The 20,624-nt window shown below is 51.5% G+C and overlaps 3 protein-coding genes and 1 pseudogene across 3 annotated transcripts; 3 read left to right on the top strand and 1 right to left on the bottom strand.

The window, feature by feature from the left end:
* Nucleotides 1–9,128: 9,128 nt before the first annotated feature.
* SAPIO_CDS2862 lies at nucleotides 9,129–11,045 on the top strand (annotated as a pseudogene; the record flags this gene model as incomplete).
* A 1,281-nt stretch (nucleotides 11,046–12,326) lies between these two features.
* SAPIO_CDS2861 (uncharacterized protein) lies at nucleotides 12,327–13,270 on the bottom strand (the record flags this gene model as incomplete). The annotated part of the gene is made up of 2 exons (XM_016785780.1): nucleotides 12,327–12,953; nucleotides 13,016–13,270. The coding sequence occupies 2 exons, from the start codon at nucleotides 13,268–13,270 to the stop codon at nucleotides 12,327–12,329; spliced, it is 882 nt and encodes a 293-aa protein (XP_016644562.1).
* Nucleotides 13,271–14,544: 1,274 nt separating this feature from the next.
* SAPIO_CDS2860 (Di-trans,poly-cis-decaprenylcistransferase) lies at nucleotides 14,545–15,849 on the top strand (the record flags this gene model as incomplete). The annotated part of the gene is made up of 3 exons (XM_016785779.1): nucleotides 14,545–14,760; nucleotides 14,886–15,145; nucleotides 15,231–15,849. 3 exons carry the CDS (start codon nucleotides 14,545–14,547, stop codon nucleotides 15,847–15,849), a joined length of 1,095 nt encoding a protein of 364 aa, XP_016644561.1.
* Nucleotides 15,850–17,055: 1,206 nt separating this feature from the next.
* Nucleotides 17,056–19,411, top strand: SAPIO_CDS2859 (uncharacterized protein; the record flags this gene model as incomplete). Its single annotated transcript, XM_016785778.1, has 3 exons — nucleotides 17,056–18,287; nucleotides 18,376–19,268; nucleotides 19,344–19,411. 3 exons carry the CDS (start codon nucleotides 17,056–17,058, stop codon nucleotides 19,409–19,411), a joined length of 2,193 nt encoding a protein of 730 aa, XP_016644560.1.
* Between the last annotated feature and the right edge of the window lie 1,213 nt (nucleotides 19,412–20,624).

Genomic DNA, 20,624 nt, shown 5'->3' with positions numbered 1-20,624 from the left:
GTTGCCTCGCTTCACAACTACCGGTGAAGGCATGTGTCGGGGGGCCTCGACTTGATACACGTCATTGCAGTACTCAGCGGAGTACGGTACGCATCCTGTAGACTACAATGTCCTCATTCCGAGTTGAGGGTTGTTGTGATGAAGATACTTCGTACTCTTCCGGTGTGTGAGTATGCTAATAATACGACCGAGAAGGATCAAGGAGCAAGGGAACCGCTCGAGTCGATGCAGACACCAACTCGCTGTTCGGTGCCGTGGTGCAGTGGTGCATTATTGCCTCGTACTTCATAGAAGGAAGGTGGTGAGAGTCAGCCCACACACATACGAAGGAAGACGTACAAATCCACACTCATGCACTGATGTATCAAGCCCTGCGCCTCACAATTCACTCTTAAGCCGACGAGAAAGTGTTCCAGTGTTACACCTGACCGCGACCAATGATGACTGGCCATATCAAGGACGCCCCCCGAAACACAGCAGTAGCCTTGGCCGAGGTCCCTCTAAGACCGGGAATCGAGGATCGATGCTTCTAATTACAGCATCACCCCCTGGCACTACTTTCGTAAGGGAATAGCTTTATGCTTCGGGATGGTGACGAAGTACTTCGTATACTTCTTGTCAGTCCGATCTTCTTTGTAGATCGACAGCGTACTTCGTAGTGTAGAGAGGCGTAGTACTTCGTAGACGTAGTTTACGTCGCATCTTGGCACCACATAACGATCCGCTTCTTGAAAGACGAGAAAAGAAATGGGTCCTTCCCACTTCTTGGTCGGATCGGATTAGCAAGTTTCGACGTTGCAGCAAAGCCTTCCAGACTCTCTCTAGTGTGCTTCTCGCCTGGTATTATTATGGAGCAAGAAGGCTTCGATTTGGAGCGCTTGACCAAGAGCAGCCATAAGAGCAGCAAAGAGAGAAGACCACCCCTGAATTATCTAAGCCGAAGCAATCTCCCCGTCCCACTCCGCGAAAAGTTAAATCTGGATGGAGTCTTTACCGATGCGTTGGGTTTTGGTACCTGACCAAGAGAGAGGACCTTTTCCCCAATTGGAGAGAGCTGTTCCTCCTCTCTCACCCGCCCTAAAAAGACAGCGCCGAGGCTTACGCCATTTTGATGCGTTAGGACTCTCCTCCGAGGAGGATGGAGGGGAATCGTACGAACAGAGGAGCCCGGGCCAGGGCTGGTCCCCTTTATCGAGTTATCGAACCACTGGGACGTTACTGCCACTCTCTCCTCCTCTGGCCCCCATTCTATCCCGCAGGCAAACTGTTTCCTTTTTTCTCATAGTATTCCGGTGCTAGTGTGGGGAGTAGTTTTTGTTGGAGTCAAATCTCATGCCGTGCGGAGGAGCTTACGACTCCAAATGATACGCTATACCTGTACTAACACGGCAACATTTGAACCAACTTGGTTAAAAATCCCTGACTAATTGGTCATGGCAAACAAGAGGTCTCATCTGGGATATTGCCTGTATCTATAATCTCGTACTCTGTAGAAACATTGTTTACTACATTTGAGGGGGGGGGTTTTGTTTGGACGATATTGAACATGCCTCATACATGTAACCCTCATTTAGACTCGATCCAGCCTCCTCCATCTATTGTACAGCACACTGCGTCAATGCAATGATTGATAGATGATGGTCATTTCGAGCTGCATGGCGGAAATGGTCCCTATCTGCCAAGGGTCAGGGGGCTTCGACGTTCATGCCTCGTGGGGACTGGGGGCGGACGGTCCGGAAATAGGAGCTCACGACTCCACCTTCTTCTGGCTGGTGCGCTGGATCAATTGTTCGGTCCAGCTCAAGGAATACAACATCGAAACAAGATTATTGCCAGGCCAGGTGGTGGAGGTCTGTTCGCACTTAATATCCGTCGTAGATTATGAAGAAGAGCTGTACTCTGGGTCTTTAATAACCGTATTGCATTGACAAAAATGAGACGAAACGGAATTTCCAAATGGTGATCCAGAAGCCTTCTAGATCGTCGACGCATGAATTCCGGGAGAAATCTCGTCTCCCCTTCTTCCCCAAGTTTCCCCTCGACTTATATTGTCCCAGCTTTCCGGGCCGGCTTGGCTTTTCCTAATCACCTTTAAAAGAACCTAAAGGATCCTTGTCGGAGATTATGAGTCGGGCGTTTGTTCAGACGAAAGAAGAGGCAAGAAAAAAGAAAAAAAAAATTGTAATGATGGTAGCTCCAAATCATCTCCAGGCAGATCACTCTGGGAAAAATGACCGAGCGCGGGGACAAGAAGCCGGCTGGCATGAAGAGGAAAGCGGCACTCGAGATTATTATTACTTCCTTTCGTCCACAGAGTCAACATTTGATCTTGAGGCGGCTGGGCTTGCTGCTGTCCGTGTCATTGCGACAGTAAACATGGTATTGGGGTGTTGGAACTAATAACATGGGGAGAGTGAGCATGTGCAGGTTACGTCTCCAAGCTAAACCAGCTTGAGGCCGAGCAAATTATCTTGGCGAGTGCATGAGAAGGGTTGGAGATTAGTCTTATTGTGCGTGAACTGGTCGCATCCAGGATGCATTGACGCAAGTTCAAATGGGTTCCCCTCCTTCCTCGCCCCCGATTTTTCGGCGATGCCGTCTCAAGCTCGACGTGTTGGTGGTCTTTGATTCACCAGTGTGCCCCCCCGCCAAATTGCGTCTGCTACCTTGCGGTTCCGAGGTGATTGCCTCAACTGGCAGGGTACGACGAAGCTGAGTGTCATCACGGTCAAGATGGGACACCCTAGTGTAAACTAGAAGGGACCAAATCGCACTGAGGGTTACTTCGACGTCATACACTAAAATTTGGCGTGGTCTTCACCAAGATATAGTGTCTTAGTTGAGTGCCATCAAAAATCATTCCATTTATCCCAATATTGCAACCACAAGTCGATGTTGAGGCTAGAAGATCCTAATCTCTCGTGGCGCAACATGTGGAAGAAAAAAAAAAAAAAAAAACTCAATTGCATATGCAACCGGATAGATCCCGGACGAATGTCTGAGTGTGTTGATGCTCCTTTATACGCTCCAGATACGTGTGCCTCGTAACTCTTAGCGTCTGAACATAAATCCCACGCACGCCCACGTACGTCTGTCCCACCCCACGAACCGAGCCGGCGAACATGTCCCGGGGAGTGAACAAGATCGTGATATTCGCGTGATCTGGATCTTTTTGCCTCCCCCTCACCTGCGCCAACCAACTTCCCCAGTGCAATCGCCTGCGTTTACCTGGAAAGTGGCAAAAAGATGCACACTGACCGCGATTTAGTCGATTTGGGACAAGAAATGGGGGCAAATAGGAAGAAACATTAAATGCAATGCGACCTTAGTGTCTGTCGAGGAATCGAACCAGCAAAGCGCGTACTCCAGAATAGGAAGAATAAGAAAACAAAAATAAATGCACACATCGATAGAGATCCCTCAGCTTTCGTTGAAAGATTCCTCGGCCAAACTACCGGCGCGGGACATTGTCGCACGAAGTACTTTGTCTACGAGACGAGAATGGATCTTGACTGACATAATACGCTACAGGTAATAGGAACGAAGTTGAGTGTTCAATCTTTGATGTGGCCTCCCTTTTTGCCATGCGATTCTAATTTGATCTGAAGAAATCTGCAAGAGGAAAAGCCACTTGACGCCACCACTGGTTGCTTTCGGCGATTAGTCGTGGGAATGCGTGGGAATGAGTACTTCGCAGGAGACAAGAAAAAAGAAGGGAGTTGCCCCGCTGAAGTGTCGCCGTCTTGGGTATTGTACACTGCTTCCTACACTACTTCCGTATGTTTGTAAGGGTCTAGATCATCAACGTCCACTCGACATGCAACATTTGCAAGTCTCGGTCTGGCTGAGAATTCCAATACTTCGACCTTGGAAGTTTAGCTCCAATGTGGGTAACACTCCCCGCTAGCTCCTGCATGTTCTTAGGGCAGTCCAAAACGTCACAGGTACCGAGCTTGAGTCCACAAAAATCTCGAGGGTAATAAGACTTTTCTTGGCGTAGCCACTTGTACGGATCAGGATGGAGCAGCTCCAAGGAGGAATCCCAAGGACGAGGTAAATACAACACACCCGCGTGGAAAGGTGCATATTTTGAGGAAAAAAAAGCCCCGTCTTTTCTCCCCTTCCCCCTTCCCTCGAAGTCTGGCTTTGAGCGTGAGGGGAGAGGAGTCAGAGGGCAACGGGACACAGTTTGCCCTATCTGGGTTTCTTTTTGTTCAAAATAGGACTTGGGCAAGCATGCACCCTGCGGGATTGCGTCAGTCCTAACACGACCACGTCGACAAGCTGAGCCTCTGTGGAACTGAAAAGTGCAGTGTGGAACCTGATGATTATGAGGCCTGGTTTCCGGTTCGGCATATATTTGGATCGAGGATGGGGGGATCAGCGGTTTGCGTTGTGGCATGGGCGTGGCTGCTAATTTCGTTGTTCTTGTTGGGCGCTGAGCTACGACGCACGAAGGAAGTAGTGAGGGTTTTTGGCTGCTTTTGCCTTTGCTGCTTTTGTAACTGCCTGCTTACTTCGTAGGTCTCAGTTAAGAGAGCTGGACCATGTCAGTTTTTGGGAAGTCTAGATCCTTTTTTTGGCATCTGACTCTCATTCTCCTCTACGAATTGGAGCTGATGATGGCTGATGCTTTTGGGGAGTGGGATTGATGTGAAGATATTTAGATGAGGTTGACCTCTCCAGTGCGAAGCAAATGGACACTCCCACCGGTTCCGCCGGAAACAATGTCTGTTGGAAAGAGGAAGAATGCGATTAATATCCCTCTGCGCTCTGCATCCGGCTACTTCATACACTCTCCACTTGACTGACTTAGACCGGCGTTGGTCGATCAGGGAAAGGGTCTGAGAAGTCCCGAGTTGACCACACCATGATTGATCCAATCTGTCTGATTACGATGTATCAATCGCCGTCTCATTGTATCACTGTATCAGCGTATAAGACGGTGGCTCCGGCCTGGGCCTGACCCACCGCGACAAAATGCACCTACCGTTTTAATTAAAACGTATACATACTTATACGATGCGTGTCCCCCCCGTATCAACTAATCCCACTTCGTACTTTCACACACTTCACGTCATGGCGCGGGGGATGGACAGACACTCTCCCGTTCCAAGACAGACTCGCACAGCGCGTCGCCCATTGATATGCTCCTTGCAACTGTGCCCATCCCGGCATATCTGGGGGGTGCTGCTTGCAGCCAAGCTGAGACGGACCAGCCAGGGTTAACCGACCGAACACACAACGACGTTGCGTCCCATGTTTTACCAGCCGTACGACTTTCCAGAGGCATTGGGTTGCGTTGTATGGTATGGATTGGGATTGAGATCGGACTTTTTGATGCACTGCAAGGTATCTTATGCGAAGCATGCCTACTACGATGGGAGTCATTCCAGGAGCCCACAGCTCGTAATATTTTGCTCGGAATGCATCGCACCAAAGGAAAAAGATGCACTGAGACGCGCCGGTTCGAATAGGCAAGGGGTTTTTCTTTGGTGGGTGCAACTCCATTTCATTCCGCCACTGGCGATGGTTTTCTGTGGGCGTGTAGGTTTTCCCTTGCGGCTCGGCCCCACCTGAAATAGAGCGGAGCAAGAAAAGAAAAAAAGACGAAGCGAAATAGTAAAGAGAAAATTTGGTGCGAAGGAACGTCTCCAGCGTGTAACCAATGGATTTACTCGATCTACTCAACATCAGACGGGGCGACAGGCAAGTGCTTGGGCACAGAAGGGACGATTCGATCCCAGGCGTTTTGTTTGATAGCCTCAGCTCCGGGCTCCGGGGAGGACCTGCCCGATCCCTGCAGTGGTGCTATGACGGATGGATAGGGTCCTCACTCTGAAAATCTCATGCAAGTGAAGCATGAGAAGATGGAGAATGCCCATTTAGACCCATTCCATGAGCTGTGTGAGCTGTGTCGTGGTTCACGGCTCATCTCGCTGCCTGGGTACATGGAGTTCTCATTGTATTGGTTCCAGTTGAAGAGTTATTGTACCATAGATGGGGAATGTGGGACATGGACATTGGTGCTATGCAGCATCTCGTAGCTTGATGGTGGAATGGATCGAACCGATGGCAAATACATTCATAGACCCTAACTAGCTCCGCGTCGTGCTGCAGCGTAATACATCAATTCATTGATTCAATCGATTCATCGAGTGCCCCTTGCGAGACCGCCTTGCTCAGGCATTAAGCCATAGATTGCAAACGGCAAGCCTCTTTTGGTTCCTGAAGAACGGGGATTTAACTTTTAGGGGCTAGGTTCAGTGCTGAAGTAATATCCGAGAGGTTTGTCCCGTAATATTACTATGCAATAATTGATCAAGATATCATTGATAATTTGGTCTTGGGAGTGTAGCTCACAGAGTAGTACTAACTGATGGAGCTCGTGAGTGTTTGAGCAAAACGCCATGCCCTGTAATCGTCAAGGCGTAATGTGCAGCAGGACTACGGGCTGATAGACCATTGACCTCGAGCGAGGTTAGGTACGCTGCGTTACTTTAGGCTGCGAAGTACAAGATGCTGGGCCGAGTGGTTCTTGAGCTGGCCTGGCTGTGTACATTAATACTTCATGTTGTAGTGAGGTCAACAGTGGGGGGTATCAATCCTGCCTTAGACGTAGTGTATACGGCTATTGCAGAATCAAATACGGAGTATGCGTAATATGAAATTGGAGTCCAGTCTGAGAATTGAGCCCAAATGATCTAGGGCCGTCCGGGCGTATGAATGTGGATCTTCTCGTGCGCGTTGTCTTGATTCTGCCCTTGCTCACCCCCCAAACTTGGAGCAGGTTCATGGTAAAAGACACTACGACATACGAAGGAGACTTGATTTCGATTAATCCAACTGAAGGGGAAACGCCCACGACTCTTGGCAAGGGTCCGGCACGGATTGTACCTCAATCTCAACTCCGTTTTATACTCTCTGCCCTGCGCTTGCCCTTTTTATCTAGTATTGGATCTATTGATTGGCTCAGATTCGATTGTACTTTGCTGCTGATTGTGCTTGTATTACTACAATTGTATGGCGCCCCAAGTAGAGCACCGTATTACCCACACAACCCCAATGCCACCAACATTGAATACTTAGATACATTCGTGACATGGAGGGCACTTGAGGCACATTGAAATTGATCATGGACCTCGTCTCATCCAGTCGGGTACTTGCCCCGGACACTAAATACTACTGGTACTTTCTCTACTTGTAACTTGTAGGAAGCCAGCTGCATGCCCCGTTCTACAAAGTAGTGTAGCAATGCAATGCTGGCTTTGGCACACATTGCCCATTGCCCATTGCCCATTAATCCCTAGTACAATCCAATGTATCGCATGGCCTGGGCAGCCCCTGGCTCCTCTTGTCTGGCTGGCGTGCTTTCCGCTCTCTTCTTGTTCCTTTTTCCTTTGGGCTCATTTGTTCTCAGCTCTTCTTTCCCTCCCTCCATTCTCTCTTACATCTGATACTATTATAGCCCAATTCTCTTCGTCTACTCTCCTTTTGATCCTCAATTTTTCCTTGTCTCTTTTTCCCGACTTCGTTCAGTCGTGTCCCTCCTTGATATTTCTTCCTTTGCTGTTGCTCATTCCTGTCGCTCCTTACCCACGTCAGATTGTTTCCTTTTATTCTCAAGGAAATCCGCCACCGCCACCACCACGACCACCAACCACTACTGCTGCTGCCACCATCGCCTTGCTGCAAGTCCACTTCCGTCCGTGGTCTTTTTAAACCTCGCTCATATTTAGCTCGACACCAGAGGCGATTGGAGGCAGGAATAGGAAAAGAGAAGTGCTGCCTCGCATATCGGTAGAGCCACGCTGGAATCCCCATCTTGCCACTACCTTGGATTATAAGCGCCATTGTGTCCCATCTTCCGCAATCCACCCACCGAGACGGATCCAGTCCAAGTCTCCCCCCTTCTTCTTGGCTGCCGAACCTTCGATTTCGTATACGTCTGGACAACACACCGCATGGGCAACGTCTAACGCCACGTCTTGTCGACCAGACCCTTCAGCGACATAGAGACCTCTTCGGTAAGGAAACCCCGTCTCATCTCGGCAATTCCACATTTCCACCTCGAAGGCCTTTGGCCTTTCTCCACTACCTTCTCCCTTACCTTAGTTGCGGGGAATAATACCAGACCCTTTGCCCTGAGGAGACCCTGACCCTTTTTCTTGTCTTGCCTTTCTTTGAGTCTAGTGACAAAAGCCATTGCATTGGTACCTCTCATACACACCCACCGCCCACCCACATATATACACTCTCGCTCAAGACCTTCACTCATACCCTCAAGAGTCCACACACCTTCTCTTTTCCTACCAGTTCAGCTCTCTCTTGGCTCTTGACTTCATACATTCCTTCCATTCTTCCAATTGTCAGGTCATTCCACTCCTTGCTTTTTCTCTTAACCAATTGGTACTTGAGAAGTCTGTTCCTCTCTCGTCCTACACTCGTCGAGTGCACCTCTTCCTGTTACCCTAAACCGCGCATCTTCCATACACCGCTTCTATCTTCCTGCTTCCGTCTCTCGCGGGGGATCACCTGCGTAAGCCCTTACATCCTATTCTCACCTTGGCTACACCCTGCGGGCAAACGTTTTGTTTCTTCTTCCCCGACCTCCTTGTAGCCCCGGCCCCTCTCGAATCACAGGGCGGTCTACGGCAAAGGCTCTGCGGTTACCCGCTTTCACGAGGCCCGTCGTCTTACTTGGAACTTCCCTTGCTCCGTGTTTGCAACACCCTTTCCTGTCACCTTCGTCGTTCCTGACTCTTCACTCCGTTTCAGCTCCACGCGCTTTATATACAAGGGACACTAACCCAAGGTGCCGCTAGTGATAGTGATCTCGACTTGTCTACACACCTATACTCTTTTCTCTCTTACACGGCACACGCACCACCTCGCTACGTAAGAGAACAAGAATCTACACCTTGAACCAAAATCTTGATTTTAGACATCAGCCACTCTTGATAGACGCCGAATCACCTCGAACCGACGACGTCTTGGATTTACCTTCGACTGTCAACGATTCTGGACCAATCGTCACTTCCGGATACGGGTAGTAGTTAACGTTGGACCCTTGGCCTTCCTCACACACCCCTCCCCTCCAGGATAGCCCACCATATCGGCCCACCACCATGACGACGGAGCAAGGAACTGGTGGGGGTGCCCTTGGAGGATCCCCGCCTAGGCCGAATACGCAGAGCGAGCCCTTGCCGGAGGCTGAGGTGGAGAACCGCATCCCCCAACAACAAGAAGACACTCAGACCCAGTATGCCGAACCCACTGCACAGTCAGGCGGAAAGCTAGCGAACACCTACCCGCCGGCTTGTACATCAGGCCTCCCAACACACAGCCGCTCAGGCAGCTGCTACATTCCCTACTCTCGACGGATATCCAGGCCATTGGAGCCTCCTGTGACCAGGGCAACCCTCAGCGAACTAGACGTCACTAAAATCATCCACAACCCCAAGCTCCGCCACGATATCAACTTCGACCCCGACTTACATTTCCGGCCTAACTTAGAGGGAGAAAAGGGAAGGAGGAAGCAGGAGAGGGCGAATCTGTTTTGGAATGCGCTTCTGGAGCAGCTGTGCGAGTTTGTGATGGACCGTCCGACTTTTGAGGAGAAGCACGGCAGAGGCGATGACTGGTGTTTACCAGCTCTTCTTAAGGCCGTGAAGGAAATAATTCAGACTCTAGTGCCTCAACGTGACCGAGTATACCTCGACGAGGGCCTAAATGTCGACCTGCTTATGCAACAGTTCAACATGGGAGTGGCGGATCTAGAGAAGCTCGCCTTGTGGCTTTCCAAGGTCCTGAAGTCGCACTGCGCACCCATGCGTGATGAGTGGGTAGACGAGATGTACAACGAACTAAGCCGCGGCAACCGAAACAATGATATGAGCGAGCTGGTCAAGGGAATGAGGAGTCTGCTAAGTGTCTTGGAGGCAATGAAGTTGGACGTTGCGAACCACCAGATAAGATGCCTCCGCCCGGCCCTGATCGAGGATACCGTGAACTTCGAACAACGCTTCTTCCTCAAGAAGATTGCAGCTGGAAAGATCGATGTCGATTCGGCCAAGATGTGGTACGGGGACGCCTGCGAACGATTCTCGCCTGCCTTGTCGAGCTCCACCAACACCCAAGCTTTCGGCGACATGACAGTCTTTTTCGAGGGTCTCGCCCGACTTCTGCTGCCCTCGGTAAACGAGAAGACGGTGCCGAATACCTTCCTCTTCGACGAAGAACGGATAATGAAACTCCGATCCGACATGATGGACGCCATCAATCTCGAGATCTGCATGAAGGCGTACGAGGATATGGAGTCGGGATACGGCGCCCTTCTCCTGTCTTCTGCCCTGCATAATCTCGGAGAGCAAATTCGACCAGGTACTCCCGACTCGGTTTTTGGTGGATCAGCTGCATCCGTGTCTTCGTCTAGGCCATCCAGCCTCGTTTGGAGCAACGCCGGCTCCGCAAACTCCTCGCCGCGATCCTCTCTCATTCTCCCCTCGCAAACGGCCGCCGATGCCACACGCTCCAAGGCGAAGGCAAACGAGCTATACAACTCGCTCATCGCCCTCCTCCAAACCGCACCATCCGCGGCGAAGCCCGCAGCTCGTTGGAAGGCCATCGCTCCTTCGATGGCTCTCCAGGTCTTCCGGTACACGAATGCTCCTCAGCAAGCGCTTCCCGTGATAGAGGCCAACATTACCTCTCTCGTCTGCGACGTCCACTCGGATAGGTACCGGGAGCTAGAGGAGCACTTCCTCAACAAACTCCATGTTGAACTCGCTGCTCGCGTCAAGCAGTTCCGCGGTTTGTCGGGTGTGAGCCTCTTCAGCATTGCCTCCGGCAGCCGGCCCCAAAATGCCTACGGATTCCCAGAGCGGGAGAGGAGTGACGGTTCCACGAGGGAAGCTCGCGAAGACGAGACCATCGAAGACATGGCTATCCGTTTAGCTCATCTGGGCGTCATTCACTGGAGGGTATGGTCCGGCCTCGTTTACTCGGACGACGTTGAGATGACAACGGAGCCTGAACAAATTTAAAAGACCCTGCCGGATCTGCCTCTCTCGGGGTACCTCGACTATGCGATTTAATAGATCCCGAGAGTTGGCGGAGTGCCACTGTTGTCAGAACTCGAGAGGCAAATCTGACAACCCAACCTATACGTTTATCAACGTTTAATCTCCCTTCGAACCATTTTGACGGAACACAATAATCCTCGTGCTTCGTCGGATTAACCTTATCCTTGCGTCTTTACCTATGCCATTCACCCCATTCTTGACTGATATCCTTCCTCCTGAGAAGATCAGTCGTTCGCTTCCAATTGCATTTTTCCTACCACCCTCACTTTATTTCCTTTATCTTGGCATTCTTGAAAAATTTTTTTTTTCTTTTTTTCTCTTCATTTTTCTTTATGGAGTTTCCGGCTATAGACGGGGTTTTGGGTGGGGATATCCATTGACATGCAAAATGTCGATTCATCTTTCGAGTTGTCCTTTTTCTGTCTTCATTTCTCTAATCAAGGCGTTTTACAACATTGGGAACCACCACACATTATTTCCATACACACACACAACAGAGCCAGACACCACACACCACACGAAGCCGCTACACACATCCACATCTCCACTATGTGATGCAATTTTTCAAGGGGGGAGGCAACGCCCAGGTTGCAAGGAAGGTCGTTGATCGACCTTGCGTATTGCGGTATTGAAGGGGAGGGGATGAGGGAGAAGTTTGAGGAGATGCATTTGCGGAAGACGGCTCGTCCGAAAATGAAGGAAGAGAAAGAAACAGGAGGAGCTGCAACACTTAAAGCATAACCTTAGATTCGAGGATGAGGGGCACTCTCCTAGAGAACTTACTTCAAAGTAGTCATCTCCTCGTTCGACGATATTGCAATACAACAAAAATTTTGAGGGAACCATAAATTGTTGAAACGTGACGTCCGTTGTTTCGTGTAGGCTTCTCAACTCCAGGCTTGAGAGTTTGACGTCTCTGCTTCTGATGCTCATCGGCTCTTGTCGTAGGCACTGGATATCAACGGGTTAGTGTCCACGTAGAACTTCTTTCGGAATTTCCATACCTCCTTCCATGGGATAGCGAGTGTTTTCACAATGGAACGACGGCAGATGGGGTAATCGCTTGAAATAGTCTATTTCCTACAAGTGAAAATAAAGGGGAAAGAGGGTATTTTTCTCCCATCTTCCTCTTGAATCTATACACATACAACACACTCGCCTGTTCACCTCTAGCCAACCATTTTAAACGATCCTCGCTACCTCTCCTGATTCCACTCGTCCCACCTCTTTTGCTCTTTTGGTTCACAAAAACTGCTGAAATATCGCCTGCGTAACCGTCCTCCTCTGCGGACCTCCCTCCCCCCTCCCCTCCGCCCCCTGAACCCCCGTAGCAATAGCCGTCGTCGCCTCCGTAATATCCTCGTCCTCCAACCTCCTCCTCAGCCCCTCAAACTGCGCCGAGGGTTTCTGGGACGACGCGCCGACGAGCCACCCGGGGAGCCGCCAGCTGGTAAGGCGCGAAGGAAACAGTCCCGAGCGCCACGCGTAACCTAGAGCCCAGCCTACGGGGGCCGTGATGAGGGAGGCGGGGAATTGGAACACGGCGAGTTGGAGGGGGAGGAGGTAGCGGTATGATTTGTCGGAGAAGGTGAGGCCGGAGAAGGAGTCGTCGTCTCCGGGGCGGTTGTTGGTCGTTGAGGATGAAGAAGAAGGGTCGGTGGGAGGAGGAGGGGGTTTAGGAGAAGAGGTGGCGACGCGGTAGCGGTAGATGTGGGGGATTATGGCGTAGTATTGGGCGAGGATGGCGAAGATGAGGGAGGTGGGACCGGCGGGGAGGTAGTTGAAGTAGCTGGCCGTGAGGGGTTGAAGGAGGGATATGAGGACGGGGGGGATGATGGCTGTGAAGATGGATGTGACTATGAGGAAGGACTGTATCGAAGAGCGTTAGAAGATAGAGCTCGGTAGGGAACGCCGGAGTTAAGGGAGCTTACAGCGAATTTCCTGGACCCCCACATGCGCTCGACAACTCGGAGCTGGTACAGGGCCACGCAGGCGAAGAGGACCTCGCTCGAGTTGATGTAGCACAGTTGGTATGTGAGGGGGCGCCAGAGCTGGTGGTAGTGCCAGATGTGGGAGTCGGCGAAGATGTAGAAGTAGTGCTTTATGTCGAAGAGGCTTGCGGCTATGGAGGTGCCGACGAGGCTGACGGCGAGGGAGCGCGTCACCGGGGCATTGGTGAAGGACATCGTGTCGTCTTTCCAGGGGGATGTCGGCGGCGGAAGAAATATGGGCTTTGTCGGTGGGAAGCTTCTGGTCGAGTTTCGGGAATGTAAAGCGAAGTTCGATCTCAATGGGGGAGATCTGCCATCGACAACATTCTTTGAGCGAGGGCTCTTGGGCGTCGTCGAGAGATATTGGCCAAGTCGGGGAGAGAAGAAAGGAAGAATAGATAGCAGGAGCTGGATTAATAGCAATATGTATGAAGTATTAATATGCGATAAGGAGTGAGAGTGGTTTCCTCGATGGGCAAGGTTTAAACGTGGTGATGATGGATGCTTTCTAGAAGCTCAATGCTGGAAGGTGGGTTTGTTTAATTGATAGTGGACAAATTGCATCACCAGAGACCAAGTGCAGACAGCACAGCACAGTCAACAAAGTGGGCTATTTTAGGCCCCTCGTCCCCACAGGCAGAGACAGCATCTGAATCCATTTGATAGTGAAGTAAAAAGGCCAACTAGCACTTATTTGAACGTTGACAGATTGCCAAAGCCAAGCATCAATCGATGCTTAAACATTTTCTAATACACTCAGACCTGGCTAGAAGCTGGACTCTAAATAAGTAGTAGACCACTCAATTTGTTCTCTGAAATTATTTCCCTATTGTACTTCGTGGTTTAAGAAGAGCATTAGCTCTCTACTTGTGTCATGAGAGCGACTTCATTCAGTAATAACAGCACCTGCCAGAAGTAGAACCTGTGCTGAATCTGATTGATCGTGTCCTTATGTAAGACACGGTTTTCCAACACCAAGACAGCAACAATGAGAGTTGAGCAGTAAAATTCGACATCTAGAGTACCATACTGCAGCTATCCAATCCATGTTACAGCCTGGCCGTGGCAAAGAGCAGACCAGCAGCCAACCACACCACCTGCCAGGATGCAGGAGTAACACCTGTAAGCTCACTTCATGCTGCGAGATACGAGGATGCCTTCGTACGAGTGCTGCACTGCCCAGCGCTGACGTCGTCCTTCACCTGTGCTGCCTTTTTTTTTTTTTTTTTTTTTTTCCGGTTGCACATCCTGCAGCTAACCATTCTCACTTCTCAACATTTCGCCAAAATCGCCAAACTGTTTCTTTCACTTAAAGCTGCCCTTTTTTCCTCCATGTCCCTCGTTTAACACCCCAAGTCGATCCCTAGAACTTTAATAGACCGCCGAAACCGAACACGTCGACCACTCGAGTTCCCCTGAAATCCGAACGCTCTTTAATTTTAATATTCTTCCCACCCGCCCATACCATAATGGCCGAGCCGTCGCAGATTAGGAAATGGTTCTTTAGCTCGCCTCCTGCAGAATGGGCCTTGAAGCAGCTCAGGGAGCTGACTATAGGCGCTCTGCGCCAAGGTCCCATCCCTCAGCACGTCGCTTTCGAGATGGACGGCAATCGTCGATATGCCCGGCGCCACCGGATGGAGACCGTTGAGGGCCACCACTACGGTTTCGAAGCTTTGGCAAGGGTACGTTCGCGCGACAAGAGCGATTCCTTCACAGCAATTGCATCCCCCTCCATGCTCCCCGCCCTTGACCTCTAGGAGAGGTCCACCGCACTGGTGCAAGGCGTAGTCTAACACAAATGTGGCAGATTCTGGAAGTATGTTATAAGTGCGGCGTCAAGACTGTTACAGTTTATGCCTTCAGTATCGAAAACTTCAACCGACCCAAGTATGAGGTGGATGGCCTCATGGAGATGGCCAAGGTCAAGCTTGAGCAGCTTGCGCGGCACGGGGATATCCTAGACCGCTACGGCGCCCGCGTTCGAGTGTTGGGACAGAGGAGTTTGATCCGGCCCGACGTGATGGAGGTTGTGGACCGCGCCGTCAACATGACCAAACATAACAACCTGTAAGTTGCATATATATACATGTCCCGTCGAAGAATCTGGGTGGAGTGAAACGTGTTGCGCTAACACTTTATTCTTCCGCCATAGCGTCGCGCTCAACATCTGCTTCCCATATACTTCTCGCGAGGAAATGACGACGGCAATGCGATCGACGGTTGAGGAATACCTATCCCCTCCACTCCCCAAGAGCAACCCTTTCTCCCAGTCGCGCATCACCCGAAATATCCTAACGAAGCACCTTGATATGCGGGGTGAGCCCCTACCCACTATCAGAGATGCATCGCCTGCGCCGTCTTCCAAGTCCGACGCGGACGACGACAATGATGCGAACTCCTCGACCACACTCTCTCCCGAGACCCTGTCACCCACCCTTACCGGACGTCGCCTTTCCTCCTCCCGAAACGCGCTCCCCAACCCCGAGACTATCACGGCGGAAACTCTAGATAAACATATGTACACGTCCGAGGACCCGCCGTTAGATATCTTTGTGCGCACCAGCGGCGTCGAACGTCTCAGTGACTTCATGCTCTGGCAATGCCACCAAGACACCCAGATCTTCTTCCTGCAATGCATGTGGCCCGAGTTTGATCTCAAGCACTTCATTCCCGTTCTTCTAGAATGGCAGCGCCAGCAGAAGCAGAAGGCGCGAGAAGCTTCTCCTCTGAAGGCAGAGCGTTCTGCCAAGGTGCAACGGGTCGTTGCTTAATGAGATGAGAAGAAGGAGAAAAAGATGGTGTTTCGCAGCACACATAGCCCTTGATGTTTTGCATCTTTAGGATCCATAATGCGAAGTTCGTCGTCGGAGGTGAAGTTTGTTTGTCAGAGTTGGAATGCGGAAAAGATGCATCAATCAATGTTGCGAGACATGTCGCGGGTGGGCATTTTCTTTTGTTGGCATAATCACGTCTCGTCCCTGACAGACTCTCATGTTTCTAAGTTTTGCGTTTTGCTTTTATTGATCTCTTTCTATACCCCGAAGTTGACGGACACCAGCATCAATTTTTCTTTCTCTCAGCTGTCTACCCTTAATTCCCCCTGGGTTCGCGTTTACGTTGCGCTGGGTAATGGATAGAACAAGTCATGGAATGCCGGCCGTATGATGCTATAGAATATTGGTATCAACATATTGATAGGCATTATTATAGAACATCTCCTCTCGGGCACAGTTCGTGTCGTTCCAAACGAGGTTCATGAAAACCCCAGGCCAGGCCACTCTCTGTGGCGCTTTTTGTTTTCTTATTTTATTTTTATTTTATTTTATTCTTTTTCCCTCTCTTGTAAACCCGTTGTTGTCCAATCTCTTCAACGAGCTTGTGAAACCGAGCTAGATCATCCCCTGCAGAATATGAGCTCATCGAGCATTTATGACAAGTGATCCCAGCTGGCACATCACATCATCGGAAAAAGGATTCTTCCGATAATCAATGGCAGGTGCCTGTCTCCGCCCACACCTGTTCCCGCCCGCGCTAACCCGCGCCCCCCCGGCAGAAACTCGCTCTGCCCGCCCACTCTACGCCAGTCGTGTTGCTCAAAGAAAGGTCATTTGGGGAGAATGCCGAATCGAACCCTCCCCCAACTCTTCCCTCCCGCCTTTTTTTTAACACCCAATTCTGAGAGATCTCACCCACTATTCTCCAGTACCCCCTAGAGGATCCTGATCGATCAAACGCCGTACTCAGGCGCAGGATGTCCTAGGACCATCCCAATCCAAGCTTCAGCGACTTTCTCAGCATTACTACTTTGCTGCTTTCCACGCCAGAAAAAAACCTAGCACCGATCTCGTCGAACCCTCTCCTGCTTCCTCGATCCCGAGCCACACCCGACGGCATCTACTACGACCCTTCTCGACGGGAACACGTATACTGTATACCCCTTCTTCGAGTTTGATATTTTTCCCGCAACAATCGCCTGCATGAAGTCTGCAAAATCGCCGGCCGTCGTCGACGGTCGCAGGTCGCAGCCGGTGCGGCAGACGCGAACGAACCCATCCAAGGCCACGGGCGCCGCCCTCCAACGCAGCGCCAGCGGCCGCGGCGCCATCAACGGATCCGCCGTCGTCCATGATCAACCCATCGATATTTTCCCCGGCCTCACGCATTTCACCGATGCCATCACCGCTCTGCCCAAGGAGCTCGTTCGCCACTTTACGCTCCTGAAGGAAGTCGACGCCAAGATCTCCACGCCGACGGAGCAGCTCCGCGAGCTTGTCACCGCCTGTGCAAGCTCACCGTTTCCACAGTTAAAAAATACCGACGATGCGACGTCGACCTCCAGTGCCGCCGCGGCGTCGCCGGCCTCGGCTACTGCCGCCAGTGTCCATAATGGCTCAGCCAGCAGTAGCTCTACGAGCAGCACCAGCATCCTTCTCAACAACGCCCTGCGCCCGGTTCCCATCCACGACGACGCTTATCAGGCTGCCGTTTCGGATCCGAGCAACGTGCCGCGTCGGCGGCTCTTCCACGAGACGGCGAGCCACATAAAGGACATGCTCATAGCCCTCGATGAGAAGAACCACGTCATCAATACAGCGAACGAGGTGCTGCAGCGTCACCTGTCCCGCATTGAGGGCGTCTGGCCGCACCTCGAGACGGAGTTTAGCGAAGAGGCGAAATGGGGAAGCACGACGCATTGGGCTTACCCCGAAAACAGACTCGGGAAACCCGCTCACAACGAGCGCGGGAGCCGCCGCGATGGCCCGTCGGCCGCTGCGCAGCAGGCGGCGGAGGAAGCGGCTGCCCGGAGCGAATCCCGAAAGCAGGCCGTTCAGGCAAAGAAGCAACAGAGACATCAGGCCCACGAGGCTGATGCCGACGATCACAAGGCAGAGGGCACCAAGAAGTCCCAGAGCACCAAGGGCCGCAAGAATAATAATAATAATACGGAGAGTAATAATGCTGGACTGGGTCTCGGTATTACCGCGCCCGGTACTTCTAATGGCGCGAACCCGCCTAGCAAGCGGCGCAAGGTTGAGAAGCCTGTTAATGGTGGAGGTCTGCCTACTGAGCGGGCGATGAGTACGGTCTTTGGCAACAGCGCGTCCAAATCGGCGAAATCGACGACAAGTCCGAGGACAACACCGGTGCCGGAGGGCGGCCAAAAGAAACGGAAGGCCCTTCCTAGCGGCCCTACTCAATCAAAGAAAAGGTTCGTTGTAATCCCATACCCGGACCAGGTTCTTACGTATCACGTTAGTGTCTTTTCGTTTACTAACTCTTTTCCCTCTTTTTAATAGCAAAAACGGTTCCGGTACAACCCCCTCGGCGACCGCTTCCCCCATTCTCAGCTCCTTCCCCGATAACAAGGCTCCCGGCCGTGCCTCGCCGGCGCCAGGCTCTTCGACCCCACGTCCCAGCTCCTCGCGATCTCGTCAACCCCCCGCCCAGAACGCTACTGAGACTAGCAATACTGCCGCCGCCACCAATAACAACGGGAACAGCAAGGCCCGTCCGTCATCCTCAGCTTCAAACAAGCCTAATGGCGTTATCCCGGGTACCCCGGATGTTGTTCCGACGGTGGACTCTAAGCCTACTGAAGAACCCAGCGAAGCTCCCAAGCCAGAAGTTGCGACTGCAACAACGGCGAAAGAGCCGGACGTGAACGCCGACAGGCCCGTTTCGGCATCGACCTCAACTAAGAAAGACCCACCCCCGAAACCCGAGGAGACGGAGAAGAAGGCCGAGACCGCGCCATCGGTACCCGCCCCCGTCGCGACCACCACCTCCGCTCCCGCTCCACCTGTGACCAACAGCACCACCACCACGATAGCCACGGTTACGACGAAGAGCGGGCGGGCAAGCAAGCCGTCCACGCCCGCTCTCGCCACGTTCCAGGAAGCGGCGCGGTCGAGATCGTCTCGAACGACGGAGTCGACATCCAAGCGCAGCCACAAGAAGTCGTCGGCGGCGCAGGTCAACAGCGCGAACCAGACTTCTGGCGAGAGCGCAAACAATAAGAGTCCCCGCGGCGAGGAAGACGAGGATGGAGATATTGATGCTGATGAGCCGACGTATTGCTACTGCAATAGTGTGAGCTACGGTGCGATGGTGGCTTGTGATGCCGAGGGGTGTGAGAGGGAGTGGTTCCATTTGGAGTGTGTGGGGTTGAAGGTGCCGCCGAAGCAGAATGGTAAGTTTCTTCGGCCCTCATCTCTTTTTGCTCTTTCGGTTTTGGGGATATGAAGCTAATATTGAACTTGTATAGTGAAATGGTACTGTGAGGACTGTAAGGAGCGGATGAAGGCAGGTGGAAAGAAGACAAGTACTCGGTAAATAAGAGCCGGGCTGCTTCTCCTCCTGGCAGTTATAAACTTTTTCTTTTTACCTTCGATGTTTTTTCTTTTCAAGTATAATTTTACTTGCAACTCTTGGCTGCATAATTGCCATTGTAGGGATCACGAGGGACGGAAACGGCGCAGGCTTGTTTGAGTATATTTGATGTTTTCTCGACCCTTCTTCTTTCTCGAATCAATCTCTCTTCTCTAGGCGAGGGCTTTCATTGGCAAGAAGCCTCATCATCAATGGACAATGAGGCGTTAGCAGTTGATAGTTTGGGGCACCGTTTTTCTTTTTACCTACGGAGCCGTTAAGATGTCTTTATATCGGAATCTTTTCCCTCCTTTGCATCGTTTCGGTTGGTTTTCTTTTCCCCCAGCGGGCGTGCCTGGATACCACCAAACTCACCATAACATTGTTGTCTTTCCCCCTTCAAACTACGGAGAAATGGGATCTTCCAAGTACGAAATGGCATTTTATCTACCTAACCCACGGGAAACTCATCATCCCTGGGGACAATCAGACTTCTTCGGCATTGAACTTCTTTTCTTCACAGGATTGCTGTCTCTCCTCCTCGTGAAGCGCTGTATATTCCGAATTTTGTCGTCCTTCGGCCCCGATCTATGCCTTGTTGATTCGTGTGGAGAGAGACAAGTCGAGAGACCCCCTCCCCGAAAGCATATCAGAGCACGACAACTCAACGCCCAAGATTGTGAGAAGCCACGGGCGGTGCACGTTCAGCAAGGGCCCCCATTGTCGTCGCTCGAGTTTGATGGCATAGAGGAGCCAATGATTCTCGCCCATCCGGCGACTTGCGCATTGCATATGCACCGCGTCCAAGGACGAATCACCATCGAAAAACGGCGAGCCTAAGACGAAGACCTGCCTATTCCATTTCCCTTTTTCCTCCTTCTTTGGAGTCTTCTGAGCTTGCCGCCTCCTTCACTTAAGGGCTATACATGCTTACTTTTTGGACAAGATGACTCGTTGGTAACATCGTGATATGTACGTTGGTAATGTTTTTGCGGGGTAGGGTGGGGAGGGCAGGGATTTTCCGCATCAGCGGTCGGGCCTAGCTGGATTATCAGCGAACCTCTTGGAATCACGGTATTAGCAAGAAAATCGGTTAGTATGGGTCCAGTAGGCGGTGGGTGAAGCGGTGGATCCTTTGATCCTCGTCATGGCTCTCTGGGTTTGAATCAAAGAAGAG

Source organism: Scedosporium apiospermum (genome assembly GCF_000732125.1).
Source record: "Scedosporium apiospermum strain IHEM 14462 chromosome Unknown SEQ_SAPIO_0087, whole genome shotgun sequence".
In the NCBI taxonomy this organism is placed as follows: Eukaryota; Fungi; Ascomycota; class Sordariomycetes; order Microascales; family Microascaceae; genus Scedosporium; species Scedosporium apiospermum.
The sequence above is the reverse complement of the archived record's forward strand: the minus strand, read 5'-3'. Positions and strand labels throughout refer to the sequence as shown.